The sequence below is a fragment of the Eleginops maclovinus genome, chromosome 19, assembly GCF_036324505.1.
Source record: "Eleginops maclovinus isolate JMC-PN-2008 ecotype Puerto Natales chromosome 19, JC_Emac_rtc_rv5, whole genome shotgun sequence".
Classification (NCBI taxonomy): Eukaryota; Metazoa; Chordata; class Actinopteri; order Perciformes; family Eleginopidae; genus Eleginops; species Eleginops maclovinus.
Window position 1 is genome coordinate 410,482 of NC_086367.1, and position 23,257 is coordinate 433,738.

At 43.3% G+C, this 23,257-nt stretch overlaps 1 protein-coding gene across 5 annotated transcripts in view; it reads left to right on the plus strand.

The window, feature by feature from the left end:
- nrxn3a (neurexin 3a) overlaps nucleotides 1-23,257 on the plus strand; it is a 205,770-nt gene that overhangs the window by 119,123 nt on the left and 63,390 nt on the right. For all 5 annotated transcript variants that reach the window (XR_010168054.1, XR_010168055.1, XM_063908905.1 and 2 more), the window contains 3 exons: nucleotides 2,216-2,509; nucleotides 7,359-7,506; nucleotides 8,142-8,525. Coding sequence is in view for 3 of the 5 variants with exons in the window: in XM_063908905.1 (XP_063764975.1) it covers nucleotides 2,216-2,509; nucleotides 7,359-7,506; nucleotides 8,142-8,525 (826 nt within the window). In the remaining 2 variants the exon portion in view is untranslated. The remainder of the gene's footprint in view (nucleotides 1-2,215; nucleotides 2,510-7,358; nucleotides 7,507-8,141; nucleotides 8,526-23,257) is intronic.

Here is a 23,257-nt window from a genome sequence, read left to right on the forward strand (position 1 = left end):
TATCACACCTTTTGGGCCATGTAATAATTCCCACTGCTTTACCAAAAATATGACAATAGAATGGTGGGATACAAGAAAAGTTTAACCAGTCAGTTTGTGAGGCTCTGAGAATATGAATGTGTGTCCTTATGTCCCTTGCTTCAGTTTGAGGCTCCATCAGTCAGAGTGTGTCTGTGAGGCTCTGGCTGAGAGCGGTAAGTGTTGGCAGGCAATCTGAAAAGGTAATTTCAAGCCTGAGTCATATTATGTTACGTTGTTCATTCTCTCACACTGATAGGTGTGTGTGTGTGTGTGTGTGTGTGTGTGTGTGTGTGTGTGTGTGTGTGTGTGTGTGTGTGTGTGTGTGTGTGTGTGTGTGTGTCACAGAGGCCTGGTTGAAGAGATAAAGCAGTGATGGATTTCTATCATTTGGGCTGTGTCAGACATATAAAACACACATCCACAGACATCTTCATATGTATGTGTGTGTGTGTGTGTGTGTGTGTGTGTGTGTGTGTGTGTGTGTGTGTGTGTGTGTGTGTGTGTGTACCTGCAGTCTACTCTGCAGTGGCCTGATAAAGCTCCCTCTGCATGTTGAAAGGCCGTTTTGCTCTTCCTGTTGTTCGGAGGTGGCAGGGACCTGAAAGTGACTTGTCAAATTCACAAACGTCTAAAGCCAAATTGGAGGATGACATGTTTGCTCTGTGTATTTACGTATGTGCCCAGAATATAGCCGGCAGAGGGAGTTTCTCTGACCAGAGATTCAGACAAAGGCCTTCAATTTTCCACTTGAGCAGATTTCAATTTACCCCCCTTGTGGTTGATGATAACACGGGCAGCTGTGATAAAGGTTTGCCACTTAATGTTTTTATTCATCTGTTTTCCATCTTTGCAGGACAGCAGCTCACATAGGGCTGTATCTTTATGGGGGGGGGGGGGGGGTATATCATGGTGTGAATTAAGCACCCCCCCCCCACTCTCTGCACTCTCTGCCAATAATGCAGAAGAGACACTGAAGATGAATGATGATTGTATTACTCCATCTTCTCTGACATATTTTCATAAAACGTTGTGTTGGACAGAAAAGAAGCGCCATCACACATTTCAAATACCAAACTTCACACACTATTTTATTAATTCCACATGTTTCAAAAGAAAGTAAAACAAGCATATATACCTGTTCAAATATATCACACATTGTCAACAAGTCTTGAATCCTCATTGACAGTCAGTTAAAGCATACAGCTGTTATGCCACATGACTTAAAGTACTCCAGCTTTAAAACAAGCAGCTAATTCTGAATGCAAAGCTACAAAAAAGGTTTAGGATAAGTTCATGGTTTTGGTTAAAGTCAGTGTGTCTCTTGGGTTTTCAGTATGTGAGGGGCTGTACTATAAACCACAAAACATGTCGAGTTTTTGTCTAGCAGAGGAAACTCAGGTTTTGTCCTTAGGGAAATCCGTTTGTGTTTGACCGGCCCATCGCCCCAAACTCCTCCTTTGCTTATCATTTATCTTACTCTGTTTCCATTTGCACTAGTTTGTTATTTTCTTTTCTTATTTTCTTACTTTGTCTTATATCCTATTTATAATATGTTGCATTGTTAGAGGAGCTCGGGACCTAAGATTTCCATTGCCATAACTACACTGTAGCTACAGTGCATCTGATAATAAAAACCCTTGAATGTTGAGGTAAAGCAGTTTATCCACTAATAGGAATGGTCTGAAACACTGAAACCTTTGGCGGAAGACTAAAAGGTGCAGCGTTACGTCGTTTTAGGTTTGATTTTCCACGATATTTGTAGGGAATTAGCCTAAATGTATTTTACAAAATCTATTAGGCTCAAAGTAGGCTGGGTTACTGCTGCCCAGGCCCCGGACTGGACTTATGCCTGTCTGATGCACACAACAATTCAAGGGTGTCAGAATTTAAATGCAAATTAACCTAAGATTTGATTGCATTAAGTTGTTTATCATATCTTCAGAGTCGAATTCATAAGAATTCTTCTTTGACAGTTGGCAAGTTTTCCACCATCATACGGTTTATCTCAGTCTCAGTACACAGGCTTGTAAATACATTATTTAAATTCTAATTTCTAAATTGCATTTGCATTGCATTCTTGATCTTCTCTGCATTTTTGTGGAATTTTGATATTTAGTTTGACGCTAAAAACAGCGATTCTTGTTTTTGTTCTTGACAATAGCAAAATAATAATAATTCTCTCCCTTCCTGACAGGTGGTCTACAAGAACAACGACATCCGTCTCGAGTTGTCCCGCCTTGCTCGGATTGTGGACCCGAAGATGAAAATCCAGGGGGAGGTGTCCTACAAGTGTGAGAATGTTGCCACTCTGGACCCCATTTCTTTCGAGACTCCTGAGGCCTACATCAGCCTCCCGAAGTGGAACACAAAGCGGATGGGATCCATCTCCTTTGATTTCCGCACATCTGAGCCCAACGGCCTTATCCTCTTCACCCATGGCAAACCTCAGGAGCGTAAAGACGCTGCCCGCAGCCAGAAGAACACAAAGGTCAGTCCATCATCTCAAAATTCCTTGCTAATTTCAACTCTTCTTATTAGAAGCTGATGATATTTGGGAATAATGTGAGGCCAAACGCCTCAGGACATGCTGTTTGGAAGGACTCACACACACTGTACAGTTTAGAAAGTCTGGACAACCAAAAACAAATAAAATTAGATTTTTTTGTCATATATTATATCAGTCATATCAGTTTCATATGTTTCAGGTTTGGATAATTGTGAATCTGGTTTATTAGCATTCAAACATTTAAGCCATTTTTGCTGCTGACCTGTTTTCTGACCCCTTCCCCCTCACATCCTGTCACTGCTTCTACCATTCCAGTATATATTGTATCTTGCGTGGCATAAAGCGTTAATCTCTGAGGAAGTGCACAACCAACCAATGGATTACAGATGTGTATCCATTTAGAGCGTTGGTTGTGAAATCATGAATTACAGTTTATTTCACTCACAAGCAAGTACATGGTCCTGTCATTGAAGTCAATTAACCAGAAGCTCCAAAGCTTATCAGTCTAAATCTTGTGTAATGAGTTGATTAACCCTCCTCTCGTGTTCCTTTCTCTCCACTCACTTTGGTGTTCCCGGTCAAATTCCCGGTGTGTTTTAGCTGCTCTTTCATTACCACGAAAACCAATAATCCTCACCAAATTGTATGTATCTCCTTTTTAAGTTCTAAACAATGTCAGACTGCCGGTTTACAAGAATAAGTACAGCGGATATACAACGAATAGACTCTAATCGATGGAGGAACATAATCTAGCGTTACCCATTGATTTCCTATGATTGCCATTTTTGACAGAGACCACCATAGGTGTAACGTAGTAGGCTTAACCTACAAATTCAATGAAGGTGGAGATCAGTAACTGTATATGTTCAGATGTCTAATGTGGACGATACTACGAGGCCTTGAGGCAATCGAATGTAAACACAATATCTATGATTGATGAAAGTAGGAAATTGGTCATATTTGACCCGAACACAACAGGGGGGTTAAAGATATGTCTCAAATAACTAGTGCATCATTTATATTCAATTTGGTTTTATTAACAGATAGGCAAGAAAAGGTCAATTTGGACAAAAAAATTAAGTGTTGTCTGTGATTGCCCGACATGAGAATCAGAAATCCTTTATTATCATTTCTTCATCATAGGGTTATTCTTCCATTCAATTAGACAGACAGACAGACAGACAGACAGACAGACAGACAGACAGACAGACAGACAGACAGACAGACAGACAGACAGACAGACAGACAGACAGACAGACAGACAGACAGACAGACAGACAGACAGACAGACAGACAGACAGACAGACAGACAGACAGACAGACAGACAGACAGACAGACAGACAGACAGACAGACAGACAGACAGACAGACAGACAGACAGACAGACAGACAGACAGACAGACAGACAGACAGACAGACAGACAGACAGACAGACAGACAGACAGACAGACAGACAGACAGACAGACAGACAGACAGACAGACAGACAGACAGACAGACAGACAGACAGACAGACAGACAGACAGACAGACAGACAGACAGACAGACAGACAGACAGACAGACAGACAGACAGACAGACAGACAGACAGACAGACAGACAGACAGACAGACAGACAGACAGACAGACAGACAGACAGACAGACAGACAGACAGACAGACAGACAGACAGACAGACAGACAGACAGACAGACAGACAGACAGACAGACAGACAGACAGACAGACAGACAGACAGACAGACAGACAGACAGACAGACAGACAGACAGACAGACAGACAGACAGACAGACAGACAGACAGACAGACAGACAGACAGACAGACAGACAGACAGACAGACAGACAGACAGACAGGACAGACAGACAGACAGACAGACAGACAGACAGACAGACAGACAGACAGACAGACAGACAGACAGACAGACAGACAGACAGACAGACAGACAGACAGACAGACAGACAGACAGACAGACAGACAGACAGACAGACAGACAGACAGACAGACAGACAGACAGACAGACAGACAGACAGACAGACAGACAGACAGACAGACAGACAGACAGACAGACAGACAGACAGACAGACAGACAGACAGACAGACAGACAGACAGACAGACAGACAGACAGACAGACAGACAGACAGACAGACAGACAGACAGACAGACAGACAGACAGACAGACAGACAGACAGACAGACAGACAGACAGACAGACAGACAGACAGACAGACAGACAGACAGACAGACAGACAGACAGACAGACAGACAGACAGACAGACAGACAGACAGACAGACAGACAGACAGACAGACAGACAGACAGACAGACAGACAGACAGACAGACAGACAGACAGAGTTGAGGGAAACAGGACCCAAGTGCAGTAAATCCAGGGGAAGCAGCTAAGGGTCAAAAACAAATAGCGAGCTTTATTCAAAAGCTGTCGATAAAAACATGAAGCAAGGGTAACACAGGACATGAAAAACACTTAGCTCCAGACATGAAGGGCGACAGGAACAGGCAGGTATCATGGACAAGATCAGGGAAATGACGATGACGGAACAACAGACAAAAGGGAAACAGGGACTAAATACACATGGGTAATCACAAGACGAGAGACAGCTGGAAGGGGGAGGAGAAACACAGGGGCAGCAGGTGAACACAATAACGCAATCAGGCTCAGGAGGGAAACGCAGACAGGAAGTGAAGCTTAACATGACAGAAGTGGGGAAAAGATTTCAAAATAAAACACACAACACAAAGACATGACAGATACGAAACAAGGATCATGACAGACAGTTAGATAGATGGATGGATGGATGGATGGATGGAGGATGGATGGATGGATGGATGGATGGATGGATGGATGGATGGATGGATGGATGGATGGATGGATGGATGGATGGATGGATGGATGGATGGATGGATGGATGGATGGATGGATGGATGGATGGATGGATGGATGGATGGATGGATGGATGGATAGATGGATGGATGGATGGATGGATGGATGGATGGATAGATAGATAGACTCCTCCCCCTTCCAGCTGTCTCTCGTCTTGTGATTACCCATGTGTATTTAGTCGCTGTTTCCCTTTTGTCTGTTGTTCGGTCGTCATCATTTCTTCCCTGATCTTGTCCATGATACCTGCCTGTTCCTGTCGCCATTCATGTCTGGAGCTAAGTCTTTTTCATGTCCTGTGTTACCCTTGCTTTGTGTTTCCATCAACAACTTTTAAATAAAGCTCGCTTTTTGTTTTTTACCCTTACCTGCTTCCACTTGATTTACTGCACGTGGGTCCTGTTTCCCCAACCCTGACAAAATGAACAGCGTTCAAGTCCAGTAGTGCAATAGAAGCTGTGGATAAGAGAGTTGTCTGCCAGCCAGAGGTGAATTGGTATTGGAGTGTTATGGCAGTAGGCAAGGAATGTTCTCCTGTACCTGTCCTTGTGACAGTGGAGTCTGTTGGAGAAGGAGCTCTGCTGTCTGTCCAGCTGCAGGTGGAGAGGGTGAGTGGGGTTATCCATGATGGAGAGCAGTTTGTTGAGAGTCTTCCTCTCCACCACAGCCTCAAAACGGTCCAGTTTGATGCCGATGACCGAGCTAGCTTTCCTGATCAGTTAGTTGATTCTGCTAGTGTCACCGGCTCTGATGCTGCCCCACCAGCAGACAGCAGCAAAGAAGCACTAGCAACAACAGACTGGTAGAAGATCTCCAACTTCTTGCTGCACACGTTGAAGGATCTCAGCGTCCTCAGGAAATAGTCGGCTCATCCCCTTCTTGTACACAGCATCAGTGTTGGCCCTCCAGTTCAGGCCATTGTCTAGGTGCACTCCAAGGTACTTGTAGTCCTCAACAGCCACATCCTCACCCAGAATGCACAGGGGCAGTGAAGATACCCTCTTCTTCCTGAAGTCAATGACCATCTCTCTGGTCTTGGCCACATTCAGAAACAAATGGTTTCTTCCAGTCCACTCCACAAAATCCTCCACCAGCGCACTGTACTCCTCCTCCTGTCCATCCCTTATACAACCAACCACTGCAGAGTCATCTGAAAATGTCTGCAGGGGCTCCTGTACTACCAACCACCACATCAGAAAGTACACTGCCCAGCCGGACATACTGTGACCTATCTGTGAGGTAGCTGATGATCCAGGAGATGGTGGACGCGTCTACCCTCATAGCCTGCAGCTTGTCTCTCAGTAGCTGTTGCTGGATCGTGTTGAATGCACTGGAGAAATCAAAGAAGGTGATTCTCACAGTGCTCCCCGATCCATCCAGGTATGAGTGAGCACGCTGCAGCAAGTAGATAATAGTATTGTCCACCCCCAGGTGAGGCTTGTAGGCAAATTGCAGAGGGTCTAGAAAGGCACGGTTGAGAGGAAGACGAAGGATGTACAATCTTTTTTCACTATCAGTGTTTTGTTGATCTGTGGTTGAAAGTCTAAGGTATTTCTCTGACCGAGCGCTGTGTGCTCAGAGGGAAAAGACATGTTCAACCTCCAAAGTGTGTTCATCTGTGCGCTCGCACAGTCACAGTGTACCAACAATCTAACACATCTATCACTGCACAGCTCCAGATTGAGGCCACTGGAGGTCAACATGCTCTGTCACGGCAAAGACTGAATACTCTAACAATAGGTTGATTTACGCATGCTAACAGATTACCGTTTCAATGGCAGTGACGATTGCTTCAAAAGCTTTCCTTTCATGTGGAACTTAACTCTATTGTGTATATGTCATGTGACCCGCCTTTTCTCACAGACAAGAACCATACCCTGTCTTCCTTTCTTAAAAGGGCTTTAATTGGTTGGTACCATCGTATCATCCTTGTGTTCAGGTGGATTTCTTTGCCGTGGAGCTGTTGGATGGCAGCCTGTACCTTCTGCTGGACATGGGCTCAGGGACCATCAAGGTGAAGGCCACCCAAACAAAGGTGAACGACGGAGCCTGGTATCACGTGGACATTCAGAGAGATGGACGCTCAGGTCAGTGGTGGTGCTCGATCACTGAGGTCAACTGGCTCTCTTAATATATAAATAACCTGTTTTATACACCACATCTGTATTGTTCACTCCTAGAGAACTCACTGCTCCATAATGTCTCTTTTGATAACTGGACTTTTCTTCACACTGTACATGTCACATTTATATTTCATTTATTACATATTTATATTTAATTTAATATGCTATTCCTTGCACACTTAATTTAAATAATATCCTACTTTTAAATTGTGTTAGCTGTAATTTGGCCATTCATAGTGCTTTCACTGTCAATTATATACTTCAAGTATATATTGAACTTTTTAGTTCTGGTTTATTTTCAATTCTGAAATGTTTCATTTCTATTTTTTATTTTCTGCTCTTCTTAATTTCTAATTATGTGCCATGCCTTTTTTTAACATGCTGCTAATAGCATAAAAAAACCAAAATGTGCGATCAATAAAGTATATCTTACCTGATCTTCACTAACTTGCATTCTTTTATGGAGAACACTCACACTCAAGATATTTAACATAATTTAATCAAATATGATTCTGATACTGTACAACATCTTTTAATTACGTCAGCACTCTGTGATGTCACTATGCATCTGATCTTTACTCCCGCCAACCCCACCGCAGGGACCATCTCCGTAAACAGCAGAAGGACTCCATTCACAGCCAGTGGGGAGAGCGAGATTCTAGACTTGGAGGGCGATATGTACTTGGGGGGGCTTCCCAATGACCGCACCAACCTCATCCTGCCCACTGAGCTCTGGACAGCCATGCTCAACTACGGCTATGTGGGTTGTATCCGGGACCTTTTCATCGATGGGCGAAGCAAAGACATCCGTCAGATCGCTGAGGCTCAGAACGGCGCTGGCATCAAACCCTCGTGCAACAAGCAACCAGGCAAGCAGTGTGAGAGCTACCCGTGCAAGAACCGGGGGGTCTGCAAAGAGGGCTGGAACCGATTCATCTGTGACTGCACCGGCACTGGCTACTGGTCACGCACCTGTGAGAGAGGTAAGGGCTTTTTTCTCTCATATGAACCCTGGACCATACCAACGCTGTTTCCAAGGTCAGCGGTAGATTTAGGAACATCCATCGTCACTATCAGTAGATAGGTCAGTCTTGATGTACAGACTATGAAGAAGGTGGCCCTTTGAACGAGAAACAACTCTTATCCTGTGAGGAAAGGGGGAATGAGTTCTATGTAAGTGTTTTAATACATTTGGTGACTATGTGAACCTCAACCAATAGTAATGACAGTCAAATATGCAGTTTGATTCAAATAAACCTGCAGAATGGTTTTGTTGAATTGGCAGATGCTTGAGGAGCACTAAACTGAAGAACTGGATCCGTAGTCAGCGGTCAACACAGACAAAGAACTTGAACAGTATGATGCTCCTACATTCTATTCAAGGTCAATATATCATTTTCTATCTAAATTATATATAATACAGATAGAAATGATATTCAACATCGCCTCATGACCGATAACAAACCTTTTTGAGCTGCACATTAAAGTATATATTTAATGACATGAAGGATTCTTGCTGTTCAGAAGAGTATTAAGTATATATATACAGCGGGTAAAATAAGCATTGAACACGTCACCATTTTTCTCAGTAAATATATTTCTAAAGGTGCTATTGACATGAAATGTTCATCAGATGTCGGTAACAACCCATGCAATCCACACATGCAAAGAAATCAAACCATAGATGTCCATAAATTAAGTTATGTGGGTCATTATCATTATAAAGTGCCTTTGAGACAAGAACAGGGTAAGATTTCCCCTTACACTTTATAATCATGTTATTAAGCTGCCCCTAGGGTGTTCAAAATACATATTGGTCAAGCTTAAACACTTTTTATGAATTAAATACAGAATGTCAAAATATGGGCATATTGCAAAATATGTCCACCCTGTCGGGGACAAATGTAATCTTCAGATATATGTTTTTTATTACATAATTATAATAAAACATACCTTTTCAGAAAGGTCTTTTGTCCCTTTCTAGTTAATACATTTCAGGTAATGGGAAAAGTCTTTGGTAAATACTACAATTAGAATAAAATTGCAGTTTTATCTAAGCGATGGCCATAGGTCTTCTTTGATTTTAAAATAAAATGACAAAAACAAATCTAACAAGCAAAACTTTTTAATGGTATTGTTTGATAATCATTTGGATCAGGAAACACACACAGGGTTACTGTATATTCAATACATATTTTGTTTTTTTTCATTAAACTTAAATTTGACAGGGTGGACATTGGCACGATAGGGTGGAAAATCACATGACAGGGTGGACAAACGCAATTCATTAAGTACAGAAAAACATTAAAAAGGATGAGTTAGGTACAAACTGTACTCAGTTAACATCAGAACACATATCAAGGGTAGGCTACTCATCAGAACATCAGGACATCTAGGTCTACTGTAATTGGTCCTCCATGTACTTCCATACAGATGGCTCAACTGAGAAGGCACGCCTGTTCACAAGTTGTGGTTCCGACATGAGGCACAGAATCTGCCAATCCCCATACCAGTTGATGTCATCACGAGGACTTGGCCAACAGAATTTGTTGATGCCTTTGTTGTGCATGCATTTCACTTTCACATTGTGCTCCTCTACATCAAGAATGATACCAGGGTATCCATCATTGTCATAGTTGACTACAAACCATTCACCAATGTGCTTCTCCTCGATGACTTCTGGCCTCCAACTTTTATTCTGTTCCTTCACATTCAAGATTCAAGAGTGTTGTATTGTCATTGTCATTGAAGGCAACAAAATTGTGTGTGGAGCAACAACACTGCGTAGTTTCAAGTAGTAGTAGTAGCCTATGTACATAGTCAAAGTGCTTGACCCCCCCCCCCTCCCATATAAATTGATAAGTAATAATAATTTTGCAGTCTACTCACATGTACTTTTGACTGATCAGATGCCAGCAGGGACACTTTTTGAAGGTTGAAACATGAACAATCCAGGGTGCCTTCCTCCCATTTGCAGATACATGAAATGTCTCTGTACATCATTTCGCCAGGTTTCATGCTGATGGCTTGGTGGATTCTTGTAGTGCCTTTTACAGCAGTAACAGCAGGTACCTACAGATGAAAGAGGAAAGATAACTGATCAGGAGGTGTGTGTGTGTGTGTGTGTGTGTGTGTGTGTGTGTGTGTGTGTGTGTGTGTGTGTGTGTGTGTGTGTGTGTGTGTGTGTGTGTGTGTGTGTGTGTGTGTGTGTATGTGTATGTGTGTGTTTTCATTCATTCATTCATTCATTTATTCATTACCTCGGGTTTAGCCTCAATGTCTGACTCTGGAATGAAGTGCAGGTCAATCGAACAGTTTTCTTGACCTTTTAGTTTCTCATACATTGTTTGTGCATTCGGAATGTCTTCTCCATGGGCGACAATTTTGTCTGCTGTTCTCTTGAGGGCCCCCCCTACCCCATCTGGAGCCCCCTTCCCATGGCTGGCTTCAAAAAAGTGCCAGGACATTTCCTTGAATCCATACTTAAGGGTTCGGTAGAGAGGTGGAAAGAATTCCCCTTTTGCCGATATTGTGTCGCTGGAGCATCACTAAAAAAATGGAGTGTGCGGACATCAGGGTGTTGCTCTCTCACTTGGTTCAGAATGGGGTCAAGGTGGGCCCAGATGGCCACTGGGTCATGTCTCCTGGAGGGTGAGATTGTACAAAAGGTCTGTGGTGCTTGTTCGTCTGCAACGTATAACACCCCAGTGTGCAGAGTGGCCTGTTGGTGTGAGCCCCCAAAATGCACAGACTGTATTTCCTTGCTGTATTTGCAGGAGTAGTTTTCACTGAAGTCGATATGTATAAGACACTCAGTGACACTCAGGTTGTTTCGAATCTTACGGTAAACATCATACTGCCATTTGATGTTAAAAATATGGCGCCTGAATTGGAAAAGGCTGTTGTGGAACTGTGTGCTTAGTTCATCCTCTGACATTTCCAATACCTTCTTGATGGTAATTGTTGAGGTTTTGTCATCTCTTTCAATTTTCTCAGTGGTCCACTGGCAAAAAGTGACACCATCTTGTCCAGGAGACCGCAGCATGGGCTGACATGTATAAAGGCATTCCCTGCACTCCCCATATGCACAGGCCTTCGCTTTGGAATCACACATGGTTTCCTGAGCCAGTTGTTCAATATCTCGGTGAGGCAGCAACCCACAGCTCTTTAAAGCATCCGTCATGAATTGCAAGTTCTCATGTTTCTTGCATAAACATGTATCCCGGTCAGAGGGTGAAGGGCTTACCACCCAAAATGGTTTGCAGCGGCAAAATGTGGTGTAAGACACATTTCCCAGGTTCTCAGACAAAAATTTCTGGTACAAATTTTTTCTTGTTTTAGTTAACAACCTCTTCTGCATCTTCTTCTTTCGCAGTGTAATGGTTTGCTTGCGACCGGTTGTCATTCGGCTGACATCATCTCGCAGGAAAAAAGATGTAATGTTGTGTCTTAACTGCATTTGATGGACACTTCTTCTTCTACCACTGTAGGCGAGATTGCTAGGAAGATGTATGGCTCTGGCTCGGGCTGAGTTTCACGAGTGCTGGGTGGTGTCTCCGACAAAAGCAAAGCGCTGGCCCTGGACTTTGCTCTGGCTGCTTTTTTTGCCTCTCTCCACTTCTTTCTTTTTGCCCTCTTCTCTCGCTCACACAGCTCATCAATGCCCTTTTTTTTCCAGTGTCTCTGTCCTTCTTCCACCTGACCCTCTCTTTTTCAAGATACTGTCTTTTTCTGTCAGGGTCAGCATCACGGCGCTCCCGGTAGCATTTTGCTATTTCAGCTCCTCTTTGACTCATAACTAAAACAGACGCAAGACACCCTTAAACCAGCAGTCTGACTTCAATTGTTATTGTTAACAAATGGTGTGTATAATGTTATTTTATGACGTTATTATTGTCATTATAGTCAAAAAACTATCCACCTGTCCCCCCTGTCATGCATCATGTCCACCCTATCAGGGAAGTATTAATGACAGGGTGGACAACGATAGGGTGGACATTTTCAGCTAAGATTAGCAATTGATAAGCACATGGGGGCCCCTCAGCTAGCAGAGATAGCAGTAGTGAAGGTGAACTCAAAATAAATATGACAATATTTAAACATTTTGAAAAATAATAATATTTTTTAATATATCCCCATGATAGGGTGGACATGTTAAGCTCGACACCTTGCAACAAGAAAGACTGTAGATCAGTGGTACTCAACCTTGTCCTAATCAGGAGCCACATTGACGAAAAAATATTTTTGCAAGAGCCACAATCCAAAAACGCTCCTTTCCTCCCTGAAAGCATTATGCATTTGAGAATATGGATCATAGTAATATGTTACTAAGGAATGAAAAGCATAATGTACAGTGCAATAACTGTGATTTATTATTTTCACTGCAACCACAAAACACACATTGCTGATCATCACTGCTCATAACAACAGATAACAGACAGCATGTTTACTGATCATCACAGTCCATATAACAGCAGATTATAGACAGCAGGGGTTGTCAGAAGAGTAATGCTGTGCTTACTTCACACTCAATGTGATTTCTGACACTCCTTCTGCCGCACAAGTGATTTGAAGTCGGGCTCTGTGCTGGAAACGGCGATCCGAAGGGCCTCTGTTGTGTGCTGCAGACTCAATCTGTTTCGGTTGCGACATTTTATTTTTGAGAGCGCAGAGAATGCTGCTTCACACCGGTATGTGGACGGAAACATTGAGATGATGCGTCTTGCCAGTCTGGAGATATTTGGTAGATGCCCCACCAGTTTCCAAAAGTCCACGACATCTGTAATCCGAAACTGAAGCTGAAGTTCATCTGAGCTCTTTAACTCCACAAACTCCATTTGAAGCTGCACAAGTCCGAGCTGGTCGCTTATTTGCTTCATTTCATTGACCTCAATCAGGAATGGGTTTTTCACAAGTAGAAAAATATTGCTATGGTCCTTGAAGTCGTGGAATCTTGATGTGTAGTTTTGCTTGAGCTCAGTTAGCACGTCACAGAATTGTGATTGACAGGGCAGGAGAGCGTCTGCATGCATCGCCATCACTTTCTGCACGGTGGGGAAGAAACGGTAATCAGAACCACGGACACTTCGTTCAAGTACATCCAGTTTGTCAGAGAATACTCTGACAGCCGTGTAGAGCTCATACACGGTCTTGTTTCTTCCCTGCATCTTGAGATTAAGTTCGTTCAAGTGCTGCGTAATGTCACACAGGAACGCAACAGACAGCACCCACTCTTCATCATCCAAAAAGGAAAATCGGGAAGTCTCCCCTTGGCCGACAATGAAGGATTTCAGGGGTTCAAGCAGGTCCATGAAATGTGCAAGCATACGTCCTTTAGACAGCCATCTGATCTCGGTGTGTAACACCAAATCTCCATAGTGAGTGTTAAACTCCTCACACAGCAGTTTAAAATGTAGGTGGTTTCTTGCACGGGCCCTGATATAATTAACCACTTCGATTACATTTGCCATCACTTCATTCAGACATTTGAACTTAGCAAACAAGGCTTGTTGATGCACAATACAATGGTATGAGAAAATACCCTCAGCAGCAACCCCGCCGTTTTTCAGCGTTTCTTTCAACAAAGCCACGGCTCCGTTCCTCTTACCAAGCATCGCCGGTGCGCCATCTGTTGTGAATGCTGTGATTTTTTCTGGTCCAATGTTCAACTTTTCTAATGTTTCCAGCACAGCGTTTTTTATTTCAATGCCCGTTGTTCCATTTTCCAGTGAAACCATGTCAAGCAGTTCTTCTGTAATGTCAAACTTACTGTTGATGGCTCGGATAAAGATGAGTAATTGTGGCGTGTCATTGATATCCAAGCTTTCGTCCATTGCAAGGCTGACAAACTCAGCGGATGACAGTTTGTCCTTAAGAGTATGTGCAATGTTCTCTGAAATGTTTGATGCCCTCCTAGCTACAGTAGAATCCGACAGTGAATTTGTTTTGCCTCTCGTTCCAGGTCTTTTTTCTCAGGAAACAACGTTGAACAAGCCAGCAGTATGCAATCCTTCACCATTTCTCCATCAGTATATGGCTTCATCTGTTTCATCAGTTCATGTGTGATTTTGTAGGATGCCTCTGTCGCTCTTTCACTCGTATTAGTGTGGAATACGTTTTTTTGAGCAGTTCGGTTCTGTTTGAGTCTCGCCAGCTTTTCCGCCCTCAGCTCTCCACCTTTCGGAAAGTCGGTGCTGAACTTCGGGTGTTTTGTGTCGTGATGGCGCTGCAAATTGGACCTTTTAAATTGTGAAATGACGTTGTCACAAAGCAGGCAGATGCATTTTCCCGAACCGGTGGAGACGAAGAAAAACTCGAGTTCCCAGTCCTCTTTAAATGTTCGATATTCCTCTTCATATTTTCTTTTCCTATATTCCTTTGCCATTTTTGCGTAGTGCTGTATGCTAGTTTTCCCAGTGTGACGGAGCATTTATCTCGCGCACCTGCAATCAGAGCGGGAAACCTGAAATCATTTGTGATTGGTTGTTCAGAGGGAGGGGGGAGGGGCGGCTTAATACACGTGACTTGTGAGTGATAATGAAATGTTGATGAATTCTGCTGACAATGTTTTTGTTTTTCGTTTTTTAAAGATTTTTTGAGATTTTTATTTTTTTTAAGTGGGACTTAAAAGAGCCGCAACTAGTCTTAAAGGAGCCGCATGCGGCTCGCGAGCCGCGGGTTGAGTATCGCTGCTGTAGATTAACTACCTCCAAAATAAACAGCAGGACGTCGGATATGAAACAAAGGCTTCTTTATGAGGGAAATCAGTAGCGACCATTACACGTTCAGCAAACTTCACAAAACATATAATCAACAGCTCCATGTATGCTAGTAATTTTTGGTATACGCGGCACTTCTATTTATTCTAAGGAAAAACGCGCGTAACTCTTGTTTTAGCCGCTAAGCATTCTGGTAGTTTCTTAACCCTTTGTTAGGCAATAGAACAGAAAACACATCTCAAATCAACATCAATCACATAGAACACAACAAATACAACTATTTCCAACTCTCCTTCTAACTGCAAATAGCAACAAAACCTTCAGCAGCTTTCCATGCATCAAATCAACAAACAGATCAAATCACCAATCCTAAACTGTAAGCTATTAAGTTACAACATTCTCCCCCCGATGAACTACTCTGGTCATCTAAATCTCCAGACAATACAGTAACTGAATAGGTCTCCTCAACAAAGTCCCTGATGTAGTGCGAACTGAGCACGACCTAACAAGACCATCTCGGCCTGGAAACAGTTCTTTGATTCTTCCCAGTTTCCAGGTTTGTCTGGGTGTGTGATCTTCTCCAATGAGTACGACGTCACCCACTTTCAGTGGGGTGGGTGTCGGTGTGTCACAGCGGTGTGCTGACTTCAAGTCTAGTAGGTAATCCTTGCGCCAGGCATTCCAGAAGCTGGTTGTGAGTCTCTGCCTGTACTTCCATCTTCGTGTGATCTCTGCCTTGTTAGCAGTTGGGTGCTGTGTTTCAGCTGGGAATGGCTTGGGTGGTAGAGAGGTCAGTCGTTTACCCACCAGGAAGTGAGCTGGAGTCAGTGGCTGTGGCTCATCCACTTCATTATGCACAAAGGTCAGAGGCCTAGAGTTTAGTGTAGCCTCAACCTCTGTCAGGACTGTGCACATTTCTTCGAAGTTGAGTGAAGCTCTTCCAAGAACTTTCTTCAGGCATGTTTTTACTGATCGGACGAGCCTCTCCCAGAATCCGCCCCACCAGGCTGCTCGCTCAGCGATGAATCTCCAAGTGATTCCCCTTTCTGAGAAGAACTGCAGCAGTTCAGGGTCTTTGATGGCTTTCCACAGCTCTTTCAAGTCCTGATCAGCTATCTTGAATGTTTTTGCGTTGTCTGAGTAGATTACCTTGCATAATCCTCTTCTAGCAATGAATCTTTTCAACGCTAACAGGAATGTCTCTGTTGACTGATCTGAGACTAGCTCCAAGTGTACGGCTCTGGTTACCGCACAGGTGAATAGCGCGATGTATGCCTTTTTTACAGAATCCTCCACTTTCACATAAAGCGGTCCTGCAAAATCCACACCTGTGACTTCGAATGGTGGGGATTCAGTTATTCTGTCCCTTGGTAAAGGTGCAGTGATCTGCCTTCCAGCCTTTGCATTGAATCTTTTGCAGATTGTGCATCTTGCCACAACACTCTTGACCAGCTGCCTTGCGCGCATGATCCAGTATCTCTCCCTAACTTGTACGAGGGTGTCTCTCACTCCTGAATGCATCACCTTCTCATGACAGTACTGTATGAGCATTTCTGAATATTTATGCTTGCTGGGCAGGATCCATGGGTGCTGCTCTCTGAATGTGAAGTCAGACTGCTGCAGCCTTCCTCCCACACTGAGCAGTTCATGTTCATCCAGGAATGGCTTGAGTTCTTTAATCTTACAGTCACTGAGGCCCTTTCCTGTCTTTAGTTGTTTGATCTCTTGACTGAAACTCTGTTGTTGTGTTATCTTGATCCAGTACCTTTCGGCCTCGAAGAGCTCGTCAGCAGTCAGTTCTCCTCTTGTCTTTGGTTTTGTTTGAGCATTTGCTATGAATCTCTTTCTCCAGGCTGTCACTCTGAAGACTCTTTTCAGTTTGCTGTATCTGGCTAGCTCCAGCACTGGTTCAGTGAGGTCTGCGTCATTTGCAGCAAGCTGTACAGTGACCTGGTGACTCGACTTGAGTTCTGTGTTCGCCCTTTCTGGAACATAATCATCATCAGTCCCCTCTGACTGATCGGCTGATGTCACAAAGCTGGGACCATTCCACCATAGATGGCTATGTTTCAAGTTTTCAACAGTTTGTCCTCTGGTGGGGAGATCAGCTGGATTTATCTTTCCTGCGATGTGTGACCATAACTCTGGGTTGGTCAGTGACTGGATCTCGGTCACTCTATTTCCGACAAACTGTTTCCACTTCTGAGCAGAGCTGCAGATCCAATGCAGCGTAATCATAGAATCTGTCCACATTCTTATCTGAATTGGTTCCATTTTCAGAGTAATCATCAAGTTGTTTGCTAGTCTCGCTCCGATCACAGCTCCCATGAGCTCTAGGCGTGGCAGTGTCATTTTCTTGAGAGGGGCCACCCTGGATTTGGACGCGACTAGGCTCATTGTAGGTTCTCCGTCTTGAGTTTCACCTTGCAGGTAGGCTACAGCACTGTAAGCTCTTTCACTGGCGTCACAGAACACATGTAGTTTCAGGGCATGCTTGTTCTCTGACTGCGTGTCTGTTCGGTACCACCTTGGTATGGCGAGTTGGTGTAGCTGGGGTAGTTCTAAACACCACTGTTGCCATTCTCGAGTCAGATCGGGTGGTAGCTCCTCATCCCAGGAGAGTCCTCTCTCCCACATTTCTTGAAACATGCACTTGATTCTGATGGTGAAGGGAGTCAGGAACCCAAGCGGGTCATAGATACGTGCGGATGACTGTAGAACGCTCCTCTTTGTGTTCTTCTTTTGCTTTAGAATGCTCACTAGCGGTCTGAGGTCAAAGGTGAAGTCATCGGTCTCTGGTCTCTACACTAAGCCTAACACCTTCAGCACTGCTCCGTGTGTCTCTGGCGCCAGTGTGTGGTCTGTTGTGCTCTCCTCCCATTTCCTCTTCAGCTCAGGAGAGTTGATCATCCACTTGCAGAGGTCCATGCCTGCGGTTGACAGCATTTGCTTAGCGGTGGTTGTTACCAGAGGTTGCGCTAGACTTTTTCATTGTCCGTCATTTTGACGGGCAGGGTCGTAAAAAATCCGTCATTGTCCATTATTATCTGTCATTGTATTTTAACTTTTAAATGGTTATATTAGGCCTAAGCCATAATGCTTATATTTAATAGCCTCAATTGTTTTTTATTGACTTATTGTCATAAAAAAAATAATTCACAGAACAAGCGTGTTTTAATAATAATTATTTATTATGCATTTCTTTTCTGACGATCAGAACTTTTTCAGCTGTGAAAACATAGCGGCTGTGCCTTAGAACGATGGGCTATTTTAGCCGAACGAAGTCAATTATAGTGAAAATACAAACAGCTCAAGCAGCTCAAACTTTCCTTCTTGGCCGCATGGATTTGAACAGTGCGCTTGCCTGCGTGTAATCAAAAGTGTCAATGGATTCTGCTGCCGAGGCGATTGACATTAAATGCTGCGCCTTTGCCTCCGACAGACGACTTCTCGTGGCGGTTTTTATTTTATTTTGAAGGCTGAACCCCCGCTCAGCTGCAACACTAGACACTGGGATAACCAGCGCCACCTCAGCCAACGCTCTAAAATCGGGAAACATTTCCCCTAGCGAAGTGATGAGCAGCCGACAGGAGCCCCTGAACGAGGGATTTCCCGACCCTGCCAGCACTCTCTTCATCGGGAGAAAATCCCTCTGCATGCGGTACAGGAGACAGCGAAGTGACACAAACGACTCAATGCATCTCTTTTAAATAGCAAAATTACGCCCACATGCTTTCTGCAGATGATTGAGAAGGGGAAACAGCCCACTGAAACAGGTAGATAGCCTACACTACTGCAGCCATAGGCTACATCTCAGACTGTGCTAATGGCACAGACCGCTAATGGTTTTAAATCGGAGCATGGCTTTGAGTGCGATGGAGCTGAACTTGCGCAGCTGGCTACAATGTATCGACCCACTGAACACCAGAACAGCCAACAGTCACAACTTGCCTGGTATTTCAATTGTGATTTTTATTGTTGTGTTTATTATTGGTAATGATCATTGTAAAAATCTGTCAAAATGACGGACGGCCTTCAGATTTTTCCGTCATTGCTAAAAAATATCCGTCAATGACGGACATTTGTCGGTTAACGCGACCTCTGGTTGTTACATAGTAAGCCTCTTCCACAGTGCGTGAGCTTGCAATAAAGTCATCAACATAGAGTGACTCTCTTATTGTCTCTACCACTTGTGGCTGTTCGGTTTCATAATTTTGCAGATGCTTTCTGATTGTAGCGGCGAGCAAGAAGGGACTTGGGGAGGCTCCAAACACCACTCTTGTCATCCTCAGCATCCGCAGCCTTTCATCCTGTTCTCCATTTGGTGGGCCCGAGAGCCACAGGAACCTCACTGCGTCTCTGTCTTTCTCGGCGAGGGATATCTGCAGAAACGCCTTTTTTATGTCTGCCATGAAGGCGATCCCATGTTTTCTGAACCTAATCAGGACGCTGAGAATATCCGGATTTAGGTGTGGTCCTGTGAGTAAACAGTCATTGCAGTCCCCTTTTCTTAAGCTCATGTTGAATCTGGTCACCAGGAACCTTCATCACAGCTGAGCACACCTGTGGGGTTTCTACAGCTTCTATTTCAATTCTCTGCTGGCTGTCCCAGACATTCTCCATGATTACCTTAACTGTGTTGCGTTGTGACCTTGTGGGGACAGAGGAGCCAAACGTGTGAAGAGTGAGTGTCTCTTGTCTGATTACTGGTAACTTCAGGCTCTTCACTAGGTGTTCATGGATGAAGCTTCTCTGACTGCCTCCATCGTGTAAGCAGCGAGCTATTTTTCTGCCTGATGGACCTTGCACCCACGCCTTAGCAGTTTGGAGCAGCACAGTGTTCTGTCCATCTGTTTTCATCTTCACTGAATGAGGAAAGACTGAGGAAACAACAGCATCTTCAGTAACAGTGTGGGGCTGCACCTCATTTCTCTCACCCGTGCACACAGCAATGTGATGTCTTCTTCCACATTTTTCACATGACACATCCTTCATCTTGCAGAATCTTGCAATGTGTTTCCGTCCTAAACACACAAAGCATCTTCCCATTTTCTTGAGTTTGTCTTTGCGTTCAGGAACGTTGTGATCTGGGCAATGTTCAGATTTATGTTCTGCACTGTCACAGAACAAACAGTTGTATGTCTTCTGGCTGGCTGTGTGCAGTGCAGCAGCAGATTGCATGATAGGTCCTTTCATTTTCACTTCATTGAATGAACGTGACTGCTTCCATGGCTTGTTTTCTGCTTTATGTTCTGTTCTGTATGAATTTGTCATTTGCAGTGCTCTTTCCCTGCTCTGAACCTCCTTCTGTAGGAATGTGACTATTTCAGCAACCTTCCATTCATCATCCACTCCCCTCTGACGACTATATTCAAGAGCTATGTCATCTGGAATCATCTGCAGTAAGATTGGGCATAGTAGGCTTCCGTAGGTTTCTTACACTACACCCAGTGACTCCAAGCTCCTAATCTGAATTTCACATTCATCATATAACCGCCTTAATGCATTCACATCAGATGATTTCTTTACAGGGTTTAGATTTAGTAGCTTTGACATGTGAGCACTGATCACCAGATCTTTCCTTCCAAATCTGTTTTGCAGTAAAGTGATTGCGCTGTCATAATTTACATCTGTTAACACCAGTCCTGCTACTGCCTTTGCAGCTGCACCAGTGAGGTAGGTTTTCAGATAGGTAAATTTCTCTCTCTTGCACAGTGCATCATTTTCGTGTATAGCAGTCTCATATTGGCTCCAAAACTCTTGCCACATACTGACATCTCCATTGTATTTGTCAATAATCAACCTTAGTAGCTTTACTGATTGTCTCTGTGGCACTGAGTTACCTGAAGCGTCACTCACTCTTGGATGTGCTGCGCTTTGGTTCACCTCCTCCATTTTCTTTATCGTGCGCTGCGCACGGCTCCTGGACATGATGACACGTTGCTTGTATTCCTCGGACGCTTCGATCTCCGTTTCCAAGTCATCCAACGCAGTTAGCCGTTCTATTCCGTGGTCGAGTTCAGACAGACTGTCCTCCTTAGCCGACAGCATTTCCAATAAAGTGCTCAAGTGATCAGTATCTGGATCTGGCTTGGCCATTTCTGAGTCAATATGATTAATAAGTCTTGTAGTGGCACCTCTGATTGTACCTCGCTTTCGTCTCATTCTTTCCGCTTCTGTCCGACGTTCGTCTCCTGTCATTCCCGCAGCTCCGGCTGCATCTCCAATTGAGTCCTCCTGGCTCATCTTATTCCCGGGTTTCGGCACCAAAAAAAATGTAGTTTAACTACCTCCAAAATAAACAGCAGGACGTCGGATATGAAACAAAGGCTTCTTTATGTAGGGAAATCAGTAGCGACCATTACACGTTCAGCAAACTTCACAAAACATATAATCAACAGCTCCATGTATGCTAGTAATTTTTCGTATACGTGGCACTTCTATTTATTCTAAGGAAAAACGCGCGTAACTCTTGTTTTAGCCGCTAAGCATTCTGGTAGTTTCTTAACCCTTTGTTAGGCAATAGAACAGAAAACACATCTCAAATCAACATCAATCACATAGAACACAACAAATACAACTATTTCCAACTCTCCTTCTAACTGCAAATAGCAACAAAACCTTCAGCAGCTTTCCATACATCAAATCAACAAACAGATCAAATCACCAATCCTAAACTGTAAGCTATTAAGTTACAACAAAGACAATATGAAGAAAATTGTGAAATTAAGGTGTAAATACTTACTGATAAGGGGTCATGTGTGTCAACCATCACTGAAGAGTGTCAAAATGGTGGTCATGATGTCACCGATGACATCAGCTACCGCATTAAAGGGCCAGTTACAACATAATGACAGGGTGGACACTGATTTGAGGGACATGTATATAAATACTTAATATGTATATTAAATATTTGTTGAAGACTACTAGAATTACCCATTTATGAAAGTTCTTGTCAATAATAATAAGACCATAAAAAATAATTTTAATTTTGTTTAATTTAATGACTTTATTATACTCATAGTTGCTCCCACTATTGTGTGAGGGACATGGCAAAATCGCCTACACACACTTAAAGAAAATGGTACAAATTAATACAAAATAACTCTAAGATGGTAAATATAGTATAGATGTATGTCTTAATGATTATACATTTGAAATACAAACTCAAAACATCATTATGTTGCATTAAATTGAAAATAAATGTGTGATTCTGACTGGGACCTTGAAAGGCACTTTATAATGATAATGACCCATGTGTATTAAAATGGAATGACACAGGGAAAAAGTATTGAACACATGAAGAAAGGGAGGTGCAAAAAGGCATGGAAAGTCAAGACAGCAGCTGAAATCTATCAGTAATTAGAAAGCAATCCTGCCCCTTGTCAGTGCAAATTAATATCAGCTGGTTCAGTCCCAACTGATGGCCTATAAAAAGGTCTCTCATTATCAAAGTGTCACACAAGAAAGATCTCATGATGGGTAAAAGCAAAGAGCTCTCTCAAGACCTTCGCAACCTTATTGTTGCAAAACATACTGATGGCATTACAGAAGGATTTCTAAACTCCTGAATGTTCCAGCACTGTTGGGGCCTTAATCCGGAAGTGGAAAAGAACATAATTTCACCATAAACCAGCCACGACCAGGTGCTCCTCGCTAGATTTATGAAAGAGGAGTGAAAATAATTATCAGAAGAGTAGTCCAAGAGCCAAGGACCACTTGTGGAGACCTTCAGAAAGATCTGGAATTAGCAGGTACAATTGTTTCATAGAAAATCTATGGAAAGAACTAAAGATCAGTTCATAGAAGAGGCCCACGGAACCTTCAAGACTTGAAGACTTTTTGTGTGGAAGAATGGGCCAAAATCCCACCTGAGAAATGCATGCGACTAGTTTCTCCATACAGGAGGCGTCTTGAAGCTGTCATTACCAACAAAGGCTTTTGTACGAAGTATTAAATAAATTTCAGTTTGTGTGTTCAATACTTTTTCCCCTGTG